Source organism: Myotis brandtii, unplaced genomic scaffold (assembly GCF_000412655.1).
Source record: "Myotis brandtii unplaced genomic scaffold, ASM41265v1 scaffold1636, whole genome shotgun sequence".
NCBI lineage: Eukaryota > Metazoa > Chordata > Mammalia > Chiroptera > Vespertilionidae > Myotis > Myotis brandtii.
Genome location: NW_005355985.1, coordinates 112,329 through 125,215, shown reverse-complemented (window position 1 = coordinate 125,215; position 12,887 = coordinate 112,329). Strand labels below are relative to the sequence as shown.

Genomic DNA, 12,887 nt, shown 5'->3' with positions numbered 1-12,887 from the left:
CCAGCACTTCTGTCTGTGAGAAAGGTACCCCGACACCCCAGTCTTGCCTTGATGCCTGACAATTCCGTTCCTCTCCATGTGTCTCTGGTGCCTTTCAAGCTGCTGCCCCAGTGTTGGAGCTCAGAGGAAGTGAGTCTGAATAAGTCCATGCAGGGGCCCTTTAAGAGGAACTGCTTAGGACTCCAGCAGCCTCCGTCTCACTGAGCCATAATCCCTGCTGGATTTTACAGCCAGAAGTTATGGGACTTCTCTTTCTGGCACTAGAACCCTGGGCTGAGGAGCCTGGTGTGGGGCTGAGAGCCCCTCGCTCCTCAGGTGGCACCTCCATGGCTGAGATATCCCTCCCATTTAAAAAAATACATATTTTTATTGATTTTAGAGAGGAAGGGAGGGGGAGAGAGAGATAGAACCATCAATGATGTGAGAGAATCATTGATTGGCTGCCTCCTGCACGCCCCCCACTGGGGATGGAGCCAGCAACCTGGGCATATGCCTGACCCAGAATTGAACCATGACCTCATGGTTCATAGGTCAAAGCTCAACCACTACACCAGCTCCACCAGCTGGGCCCAATTTTTTTAAAAATTTATTTTGTAGTAATCCTCAGCCAGGGATATTTTTTTTCCATTGATTTTTAGAGAGCGTGGGAGGGAGGGAGTGGAAGAGATGGGGGGAGTGGAGTGAGAGAAACATCGCTGTGAGACACACTGATTGGTTGCCTCCTGCATGTGCCCTGACCAGGGTCAGGTGTTGAAGCTACAACCCAGTATGTGCCCTTGACCCAGAATTGAACCCAAGACCCTTTGGTGCATGGCTGATGCTCTAACCACTAAGTCACATTGGCCAGGGACCTATTTTTATCTGCCACACATGGGTGTGGGACCAGTTTGTTCCTGTCTCTGCCCCTCCTACCAGTCTGGATGTGATTGTGTCTTTAATTCCCTAGTTGTAGGACTTCCATTCAGCCAGATTTCAGGTGGTACTGAATGATGGTTGTTCTGTGGTTTAGTTGTAATTTTGATGTGGTTGTGGGAAGAAGTGAGTAACATGTTTACTTACACCTCCATCTTGCCTGGAAATCCCCTCCTGTTTCTGGAGCATGATTTATTATAAATAATTTATTTCAACTAGGAGGCACAATCTCTCAGGGGTTTCCTAGTTTAAAACGCTACCATCACATCATGTAACTACATAAAAAACAGTGCTGTAAGTGGAACTGCCTGGCTTAGACCATATAGATTTCTGCACAGTCTTTATGGTATCTACACACACACACACACACACACACACATCTTCTTCCTTTGTTCCAATTAAAAAAAAAACACCCACAAGAAAATAAAACATGCAGTCAACTTAAAAGTTAGGTTGAAAGAATGTTAAGTCTCTTACAGGCCAAGTGAATCAGATCTTATTTATTTTTTATAAGACATCTGGGAGCCATTCTTTGATGACTGAATTTGCAAGGTCTGTTGGAATCAGAAAGACTGAAGCTAAGGGAACCAATGAGAATTAGAAAATATTGAGCTAGCAAAAGCAGTGCCCGCTGGAATGGAGAAGAGAAGAGTAAGTTCAAGAGATATTTCTAGGAGAGAATGAACAAAAGTGAGTGACTGATTTGGGGTGTAGGGTGGGTGATTGGGAAGGAATGTATGGGTAGCCTTTCAATCAAAAGCCTTCTTGAAATCAGCTAGCAATGGCTCGGATGGAGATCTTAAATCGTGACCTCAATGAATGAAGTCCCACAAGCTCTATCTCCCTCAACCCTTTCTATTCGTCAGCAGCAACAATTGCTTCCATCAAAACTACCCTTCCCCCAGTCGCCTCCATTGAGGCTTGTGTGCATCTTCCAGTAGGTTCACCTCCCTAAATTCTCTCAATCAGTGAGCCTTGATCATGATCTCCCATTTTTTAATTTCTACTTTCTGAGCTGCCCCTCACCATACGTCTACTTTACTCAGAAGGAAAGGAACCACCTAGTTTTCTCTGTTTCCTGGGCAATTAATTACCTTATTAGCACTTGTTTGACCTCAGTTCCAGGACTTTGGTGGCTCAAGGCTGAGAGGAAGCATGGGTGGGGGTGGGGGACAGGGAAGATGACCAGCGGGGTTTGGGTGCAAGGTGGGGTACCAGTCTTCGGACTGGTGGGGTCGAGCAAAGGAACCACCTGTGGAGGGCTGAGAGGGAAGAGCATAATTGCAGGGGTGAGGGAAGCAGGTCCCCGGTGGCGATGGTGTGGAGTAGGAGTAGGGGCAAGCAGGGGACTCGGGCAAGAAACCAGAGAAGGTGGCAGGAGACAGATGGGCCAGTGGCTGGAGCAGTGACCGCTCTTGCTTCCTCTGCTTAGCTCTGCGGTTCTGGAACCAGACCTGAGGAGGGGCGAGAATAGCCATGTCAGAGCCCTCCTCTCAGTTAGGTGGCACTGTTACATGCGACGCCCACCCCTGTGGCAGAAGGAATAGGCACAGGGCATAAATGTCTCCCACGTCACCACAGGAGTAACGCTCTCCAGGAGCCATGTCTGCGCCAGACCTACTGACGAAGTGAGACGCACACTGTTATCCCCAACTTGTATCTACATTCGCCCTACTGTAATTTGGGTAAGAAATCTTAACTTGCAACAAGAAGGAGATAAATATGACACCATGGCATTTCTCCCTCCCCAGAGAATAAGACAGTTCCCCTAGGGTTATCAGACATTCAGACAATGGACAAGTTGAATTGTTGTAGACAGGGTTGGATTTAGGGCCGGGTTTATGCTTAAGATTGATGAACTCCACGGTTAGAATTGAGGGAGCCTCAGGCTGGTTGAGTTTTGAGGCCACGGATAGGGATAAGGTTATGTGTCTGTATGTAGGTGAAGAGTTAAGATTGAATTTCTGTTGGAATTCACATCACTGTTAAGGGTGGGGGTAGGTGCTGAAATGCAAGTTCAATTAGGTTAGCACTAGGGTTAACTCAGGGACACTCCCGAGCAGAGGAGGTTCTGTTGACTGTTGGATGGGCTATATTTTGGTGAATTTTAGGTTGGGGTCATGATGCCTGTGAGCATGTGTGTCCCAGTAGTTCCTCAGCACCCAAACCGCACTTCTTCCCGGAATCCATCACCTGGATTCTGGCCTCGCTGAGACCGGTGTCCCGGGCCAGGTCCTCTCGGGCCCAAATGTCAGGGTACTGGTTCCTCCCAAAGGCTGACTCCAGCTGCTCCAGCTGCGCTGGGCTGAAGGTGGTGCGGTGGCGGCGCCGGGAGTGCAGGTGGCCTCTCTGTCCTTGCGGGGAAAGCCGTGGTGTCCCCACTCCCACACCAGAGAGGCTCCTGCAGGGCTGGGCGCTCAGGTCTGAGGAGGGAGGGAGGGAGGGAGGGAGGGAGAGATGCTGTCCAGTGGACCCACCGTCCATTCCCGACACTGGTGCTGTCCCCCCGAGTCTGCTCAGAGCCTCCATGCTGTCCATATACACTCTGCCCCGACAGAAACCCTGCAGCTTTTAGAACCAGCTGGACCCAGCTCAGCCTTGGCCCTGCCTCACCTCGAGTCTCCTAAGCCAGGCTGCCTCTCCGCGTGGGATCCACTCTTCAGACTCACTCCTCCTCCTGGGCACTCAGCTCTGGCAGCCTGGCCTCTGCAGGGCATGCCCACCCCATCCCACTCTCCAGGTCCACCCCCTGCAACAGCCGCCTCCTGCGTCTCACCCTGTGGCTGCCCTATTTGCTCTGACACCCAACCGACTGTCCAGATCTCTAAGACCCATTACTTGTCCCTGTCTTAGGGCTCATGTCCACCGAAACCTTCGTTACACTGCTCCTATCCTCCACACCCCTCCCGGGGAAGACAACCCGCTCCCCCCTCTTCCGCTCAGACACACCCTCCCCTCTGAACATTTCATCTTCTCCCTTATTCCGGCCCTGGCTGGCCACTCGGCTGCAGGAACCTGAGCTCGTGGGAAAGGCTTGTCTGTCCTTCCCACAGGCTCCCTAAGCCCCACACTAATTAGTCTGAGAGCCCGCGGGGAAGAGAGAACAGGGAGAGAAAAGAAACACCTGGAAGGCACTCGCTGAGAAGAGGAGGTGTCTGGAGCCGTGGCACCGCATCCCCATGGGGACCCAGGGGCCTGGTCCCACCCAGTGCCCACCTTTGGCCTTGGGGACACGGATGCCTTGAGCCACTGGTCCCCTGCTCTCCTCAGATCCCAAACCCTAGCCCCTCCAGCCCCCTCCTTCAGAGAAGGCGGTGCAGTGGGCAAACTGAGGCCAGGAGCCAGGAGACAGGCCCAGCTTTCCCCGTGCCCACACCACGTGAGGTGAGCCGCTCAGCAGCTCAGCAACGCCAGGGAAGGAGTGGCCCAGGCTTTCCCGGGTCCCCACGGCTCTAACACTGTAGGGCTCTGTTCTATTCCTTCTCTTCACCTTCCTGTGTCAAACCATTGCCCCACGGAGCCCAGGCATGGAGCCCCCGCACCTGCCGCCTCAGCAGGAGCGCCCCAGAGATTCACTCACCCACCGTGGAGGTCTGAGTCCTGGCGGCTGGGCAGCTCTCCAGCCAGAGGCTGCTGCAAACTCGCCCCTTCCTTGGCTTACCCTGCTCACGCCTCCCTTCCACTTCCATGCCTAACAACAGCACCCTGGACAGTCCCGGCCTGTGCGCCCGAGTCTCTAAGAGTTTCTAATCGGGGGCAGTCTTTCTCTCTTCCCGTTGTTCCCTCTATGCCTGTTACCTCGCTCTGTCTCCCTCTGTTTATACCTCTCTCGAATCTCTTTCTTTGTAGATATAGATAGATATCTCTGTGTTTTTTTTTAGTTACCTCGCTCTGTCTCCCTCTGTTTATACCTCTCTCTCTCTCTGTAGATATAGATAGATATCTCTGTTTTTTCTAATTCCCCAGTTCTTTGCTTGAGCTTCACCTCTTTCTCTGTCTTGCCCTCCCCCTGTTTGTTTCTGCCTCTATTATCCTCTCCCTGCCCCTTCGCTCCTGCACACCGTCTCCCTTTGCTCTCAGCTGCCTCCTTGCCCAGCTTGCAACCCCACACCACCTCTGTCTCCCGAGTCTTGAAGGAATGACCTCCTCCTCGCCCTGTGGGCCCATCCAATCACGGCCTGGTCACCAGAGCCCCTTCATCAGGGGAGGATCACACGCCGGATGAGGGAAGGTGCTCTGCTGGAGGGTCCAGGGACTGGGGCCAAGGGCTCCTGTTCCCAGAGGACAACATTCTTTTGTCCTGTTAAATCCCCTCCTGGGAGCGGAGGGGAAGGAGGAGAAAATGCATTCCTCCTAAGACCCTTCCTCAGAACCCCACCTGGGGGGAAGGGGCAACGGGGGCCAGGAGCAGGGCCTGCCTGGCATCTCAGCCCGTGGGTGCTGCCCACAGGCCTGTGTCCAGACAACTAAGAAACTAAGAGATACAAGTGCATCCTGGCCCCTCCAGGATACCCTGATTCTCAGAATACACCAGACACCCCCGAGGACAACCCGAGCCACGGCTGAGTCTCCAGGACACCACAGTTCTCTGTGCTCTCTGCTTCCTCCTCCACATGTCACCGCCTCATTCACCCAGGGCCCCGGACTCCGCGATCTTCCAAGGTTGCCTAGACTTTCAGAAAACTCTGACCCTGAAAAGCACCTGAATTCCAGGGGCACCTTGAACCCCCTGGGCCTCAGGACTCTGCAGGAGACTGGGATTCCCGTGACATTCCGACATTTGGATTGCTCAAGGAAACCTGGATACACCCCAAATCCAAGAGCAGACAGGACACCCGGACACCCACAGTACTCTGGCCTTGAGGCTACACAGACCCAGGAAGTACATTCTGACATCCTAGGACATCCTGACTCTTTAACGACAACTTGATATCCCAGGAATCTAGGGTCCTCTAGGACACACTGAAATCCAGAACATTCCACCTCCACTAGGAGAACCCCTGTCCCCACTATGAAGCTCTGAGCTCTCAGGACACACTGCCCCAAAGCGGACACCCTAACCCCCTTAGAACACACGGCACCCATACAACAGTCTGATCCTCAAGGTCATGCTAATCCTTCACACACATCCTTTAAAAGCACCCTGACAAGTTAAGACAGAAAATCATCATAATCCTCTAGGGCAGTGGTTCTCAACCTTCTGGCCCTTTAAATACAGTTCCTCATGTTGTGACCCAACCATAAAATTATTTTCGTTGCTACTTCATAACTGTAATGTTGCTACTGTTATGAATCGTCATGTAAATATCTGATATGCAGGATGGTCTTAGGCGACCCCTGTGAAAGGGTCGTTCAACCGCCAAAGGGGTTGTGACCCACAGGTTGAGAACCACTGCTCTAGGATCTTGAGACTTACAATATGGTCCATGAATCAAAAGCATCAGAAACATATTAAAGCTTGTTAAAATGCAGGATCGTGGCTCCATCACAGTCCTACTGAACCAGAATCTGAATTGCAACAGGATCCCCAGGAGAACTGAATGTACAGTTGTCTTCGTCAACTCAGGCTGCCAAACAAACAAACACAAAACACAAAATCCCACACCCTAAACCCACAAACAAACAAACAAAACCAAAGGTTGGGTGGCTTAAACTATAGACCTTTATTTCTCACAGTCCTGGAGGCCAGGGAAGTCCACGATCTAGGCGCCCGCTGATCCAGATCCTGGCGAGAGCTCTGTTGCGGGTTGCAGACGGCCAGCGTCTCCACAGTGCAGGAGCGAGCCAGCTCTGGTGTCTCTTCCTCTTCTTACAAAGACACTAATGCCATCGTGGGAGCCCCACACTCACCATGTCCTCTAACCCCAACCACCTCCCAAAGGCCCCACCTCCAAATACCCTCACACTGGGGTCAGGGCTTCAACTTATGAACTGGAAGGAGGCACATTCAATCATAATAACATTAAAGTCAAGAAACACTGACCTGAGATACCAGCCCCTCTCCCTCTACCCCAAGATATACCGTGACCTCTTAGAATAACCTGAGCTCCATGACAGCCATGACCTTCAGAGACCCAGTAACATGTAGTCAACTTGGACCCACAAGCAAGCATTGAAATCCAATGTACCCTGACATCTCAAGATCCCTTAACACTACACGGGAACTCTGCCCAACCTCCCAGGACAGCCTAATTTCCCAGGACCTTTTGATATTACAAAGAAACTTTGATCCACTAGTCCTGTTTTCAGAGGATACTGAGGCATCATAACTTTGACTTGACATCCCAGAATATCATAATCTCTCAGGAGGCTGGGAGATTTAGAGGCATTTGGTTTTCTAGGACACCCTGATCCCCCCAACCTTGACCTTCAAGGAACCCTGATCAGGAACCTCTTGTCTTATAAGAAACAGAGTGATGTGATAGGAAAGAGAGCATAGGTTCTGGAGCCAGTCTGCCACAGGTTCAAATCCTACCTATACCTCCTACTAGCTATGTGATTCTGAGCTCATTACTTCATATTTCCATGCCACAACTTTATCGCCTGGGGTAATTAACAGAGTTTCTCTCTTTATTTGAGATAGGTAGTTATGTTGCATAAAGTCACTACAAAGACTGAATTCATGAATACTGAACCATTGCTCCTATGGGAAATAGGTTCCTGTTAGCCGCTGAACAGAGTTTCTCTCTTTATTTGAGATAGGTAGTTATGCTGCATAAAGTCACTACAAAGACTGTTAGCCTCTAGACACAATATTTTTGTCCACTGGTCAATACATAACCTTGTTTCATGTGTGTTCCTGTTTAAAGATACCCCTTACTTAACACATTTTGTTAATTCATTAGCATTGAACTCTTGGCCAACAGTCCTATAACTTGTGCTGAACAAAGCTCATCTAAGCTCATGTATTTTCTCCACAAGGCATGTCACAGCCTTCCTGCACTTAGGAACACCAGATGGCACTTCAGCTTTGATGCATTTTAAGCAGCAAAATTACCCCCCAAAGCACAAAAATGTGAAAAATAACGGCACTAAATAGACTGCAAAAGACACCTGTGTACAGTATGAGAGCTGAGACAAAAAGGTAGAGCAGTTGCCTTGTTTGACCTCACCTAGGAATGTGAGACTCAAATTTTTCACCCCTCCATGCAGCACATGTCTACAAATAACCACAGACATGCCAAAGAGCACTGCAAAAGAGTATTGACTTGGGGTTTACAAATACATTTTAGTGAATAGGTGAATTTGCAAATACAGAATCCACAAATAATGAGGACCACCTGTGCCTACTCGCTGAAGTAGTGATTGAGAATTCAGAAGAGAAGAGGATTTAGGACTATGCCTGAAATAGTAAGCATGGATGAAAATGCTATCTTGTTATCCATACTAATAATTTATGCTAATAAAAGGATAATATGCTAATAGACTGGAAGTTTTCCAGACATCCTTCTGGACAAAGCCACGGTGGCGGGGGCCAAGGCAGAGGTGGTTAGGGGCGATCAGGCTGGCAGGGGGCGAGCAGTTAGGGGCGATCAGGCAGGCAGGCAGGTGAGTGGTTAGGAGCCAGCGGTCCTGGATTGCGAGAGGGATTTCTGACTGTTGGGTTAGGCCCGAGGGGTCCTGGATTGGAGAGGGTGCAGGCCGGGCTGAGGGACCCTCCCCCCACACAGTCATTGTTATAGTTACTAGAGTTTCTAAGAGACTCATTCTGACCCTATCAGATTCCTGATTCCCTAGGGCACAAAGAATGCATTCACTCTCTAGGACTAATGGGCCCTCCAGCAAGTTTTGACCTGAGTACGACACTCTAGGACATCCAAACCTATAGAGATTTCGGAAATTCTGACCCTATAAGGAATTTCCTGACCTAAAGGATCTAGACACTCAAGGGCATCCTGCCCTTAAGTCCATTCAGAACCCTTGGTTGGTTCTAATCTTGCAAGGGCATGCTGACACTAAAAAACCACTCAACCCCCGATCCAACCCAGGAGATACTTTGATCATACAGGCCTGACCCTGTTGGCCAGGTAAAGACATGGTTTTTCTTTGTTAAATGGCATTTAAATATGTAAAATAAATATCAAAAATATAAATCTTTGTTTTACTCTGGTTGCAAATATCAAAAAATTCTATATGTGACACGGCACCAGAGTTAAGTTAGGGTTTTTCAAAATGCTGACACGCCGAGCTCAAAAGGTTCGCCATCACTGCTCTAGGACATCCAGACCTATAGAGGTTTTGGAAACTCTGACCCTATAAGGAATTTCCTGACCTAAAGGATCTAGACACTCAAGAGTATGCTGCCCTCCAGTCCATTCAGAACCCTTGGTTGGTTCTAATCTTGCAAGGGCATGCTGACACTAAAAAAACCACTCAACCCCTGAACCAACCCCGGAGATACTTTGATCATACAGGCCTGTCCCCGTTGACCAGGTAAAGACATAGCTTGATCTCCCAGGGCACCCTGACTATCTGATGCACCCTGGCACATCAGGACATCTGAGGCCAGGACACTTTAACCCTCTAGTGACCTCTGCTCTCTCAGCCCTAGACTTCTCAACAGGTACCATAATCACTGACACTTCCTCCTACCCCCAACACACAGACAGCCCAGAACAGTTTTGACCCACCAGGACCTTCTGAATCCAAAAGATGATTTTTCTAACCCTCAAAAAAATTCTGGACTCTCAAGGAAACCATTCCCTATAAGAGACTTACTCCAGCCCTAACCGGTTTGGCTCAGTGGATAGAGCGTCGGCCTGCGGACTCAAGGGTCCCAGGTTCGATTCAGGTCAAGGGCATGTACCTTGGTTGCAGGCACATCCCCAGTAGGGAGTGTGCAGGAGGCAGCTGGTCGATGTTTCTCTCTCATCAATGTTTCTAACTCTCTATCCTTCTTCCTTCCTCTCTGTAAAAAATCAATAAAATATATTAAAAAAAAGAGACTTGCTCCATAACATTCCCTGAACTGCCCAAGTATCTTGATTCCCTGGATACTGTCGTCACTCCTGCCTAGCATCCTCTGCTCCTCCAAGAGCTCTGATTCTTGACAAGAACACCTTGACACTCTACTCCATGACAGGTCTATTCAAGTCGATTCAAACTCTCAAGGGACACCAGCTCTCCAGAAAACGTTGACCTACTTAGAATGCCTGATTTCACACATTCAGATACCAACAGGGTATGCTGATCTACCTTAAATCCCTGCCAGCTCTGTACTCCCAGAATTTCCAGGACTCTGAATCACCCAGTCACCCCAACCTCCAAGACATCCTATTCTTTGAAAACAGTTTCACCTTCCAGGATACTCTAACCTCAAGGTTAGTGATGTTATAAGGACACTTTAAGAATGTTCTGACATGATAAAAATCCCGAGGCTCAGAGCACTCTGCCTCCCATGACATTCTTTCTCTCTAATATCCCTGTCTTCCCAAGACTCTCCAAATCTCCCAGACTCTGTGACTTTTATCTTTCAGGCATTTGGTCCTATATGATATCATGGAATCCTCTAAACAACCCCCTCTTGCTTCCCCAGGGTACTCTGACCATTTAGAATGTCATAATCCAACAAAACACTTGGAGACTACACAGGTATGCTTACTAGCCTGAGACCAGGTGAACTCATAGGACAGTACTCTGACTATATAAAGAATCCCTGAGTTCCTAGAGTATAAGGTCCCTATAAGAATATATAAATTCCCTGGGCAACATAAATACTAGTTTACTCTGAGCATATGAACCATCTGTCTTCTAGATTATTCAATCTTTTAGGGACATCTTAATTTCACAAAATACTCTTACTCCCATGGAATTCTAGAAGAAATAATGACAGAAAACTTCCCTAATCTGGTAAATAGACATACAAGCCCACAAAACACAGAGAGTCCCAAACAAGATGAACCCAAAGAGGCCCACACCAAGACACATCATAATTAAAATGCAAAAGAGAGAATCTTAAAAACAGAAAGAGAAAAGCAGTTAGTTACCTACAAGGGTGCTCCTATAAGACTGTCAGCTGATTTCTCAACAGAAACTTTGTAGGCCAGAAGAGATTGGCATGAAATATTCAAAGCAATGAAAAGCAAGGACCTACAATAAATATTACTCTACCCATCAAGGCTATCATTTAGAGTAGAAAAAAAAGATAAAGAATTTCCTAGACAAGAAAAAGCTAAAGGAGTTCATCACCCCCAAACCAATATTAATGTTAAAGGGACTTCTTTAAGAAGATTAAAAAGAAGAAAATAAAAAATATGGATAAGAAAATATGGCCAAGAAAAAATACTCTACTGACAAAGGCTAACATATAATAAAAGCAATGGATTAACAAACTATAAAACTAGTACCAAGTTAAAAGGCAAAAGTAGAATTATCAGGTAATTATAAAAGCAAATTAAAGGATATACACAACACACACACAAAAGAAGGAAAAAATAATGACAAAAACATAAAAGTGGAGGGGATGAGAAAAATGGTAGGGAATAAAGAATGTGTTTGAACGTAAGCGATCATCAACTTAAAATATACTGCTCTAAACACAGTTTGGTATCTATGAAGCACATGATAACCAGAAACTAAAAATCTATAAGTGATATACAAGAAATAAAGAGAAAGGAATCCAAACACAACACGACAGAAAGTCATCAGCATACAAGAGAGCAAGAGAATAAGAAAGAAAAAAGAGAAGAACTACAAAACAAGCAGAAAACAATAAAATGACAATAACTAGATACCTGTGAATAATTAAATGTAAATGGATTAAATGCTCCAATGAAAATACATAGGGTGGCTTAATGAATTAAAAAAGGCCTATATTTGTTACCTACAAGAGACCCCCTTTAGATTGAAAGACACACAAAGACATAAAATAAATAGACGGAAAAGATACTTCATCCAAATGGAAATGGAAAAAAAAAGCTGAGGTAGCAGAACTCATATCAGGCAAAATAGACTTTAAAACAAAAGCTATAAAAAAAGACAAAGAAGGGCATTTCATAATAATAAAGGGATAATTTCAACTAGAAGATATAACTCTTGTAAATATATATGCACTCGAGTGTGGGAAGCCACCGCTTTCCCAATACTATCATGAGAGTGCATCAAGGAACGTGGAAGGCCAATGGACCTAATTGTTAGGAGGGCTGTGTTGAGATAGCCGTGGCTCGAAGCAATTTCCTTACCTAATAGCCTCAAAGTAAATGTTTACTGAAGCTTATTGATCTTTACTGATCTTTATTGACCTTAGAGATGATCTGTCTGCTACCTGTTTGCCGTGCTTTACTGAGGGCAAGATGTGTATCTAAAACTGAATAAAAAGCGAATAAGGCCAGGTGTCAGTGTCCCTCTCCAAGGGAGAGGTCTCCACCTGGCCCTCATGCCTTCAAAATTCATATTTCTTGTATAGTATTTTCATTTGTGCTTCAGCCCCTCCTTTAGATCCTGAACCCTAGCTGCGCAGGTTGTGGCACCCAACATCCAATGCAAATTGACAAACATAAAGGGAAAGATTGACGGTAATAGAGTCATAAAAAGGAACTTGAACACCCCATTGACATAAATGGACAGATCATCAAGACAGAAAGTCAACAAGGAAACAGTGGCTTTAAATGACACATTAGGTCACTGGATTTAATTGGTAGTTTTAGAACATTTTACCCCAACGCAGAAAAATATATATTCTTTTCAAGTGCATATGGAATATATTCCAGGACCACATTTTAGACCACAAAGCAAGTATTGATAAATTTAAAAAGATAGAAATCATATCAAGCATCTTCTCTGATACAATGATATGAAACTAGAAATCAATTACAAGAAGAAAATTGAAAAAACATACAAAAACACAGAGGCTAAACAACCTGCTACTAAATAATGAATGGGTCAACAATGATCAAGAAATAAAAAGATACCTGGAGATCAATAAAAATGAAAACACAACAATCTCAAATTTATGGGGCATAGCTGAAGCAGATATA

The 12,887-nt window shown here is 46.7% G+C and overlaps 1 protein-coding gene across 1 annotated transcript; it reads right to left on the bottom strand.

Annotated features, from left to right (window-relative positions):
• Positions 1–2,027: 2,027 nt before the first annotated feature.
• On the bottom strand, positions 2,028–4,601 carry PROP1 (PROP paired-like homeobox 1). The gene is made up of 3 exons (XM_005862330.1): positions 4,493–4,601; positions 3,106–3,335; positions 2,028–2,366 (listed from the first exon to the last, which is right to left on the bottom strand). Exons 1-3 carry the CDS (start codon positions 4,599–4,601, stop codon positions 2,028–2,030), a joined length of 678 nt encoding a protein of 225 aa, XP_005862392.1.
• Between the last annotated feature and the right edge of the window lie 8,286 nt (positions 4,602–12,887).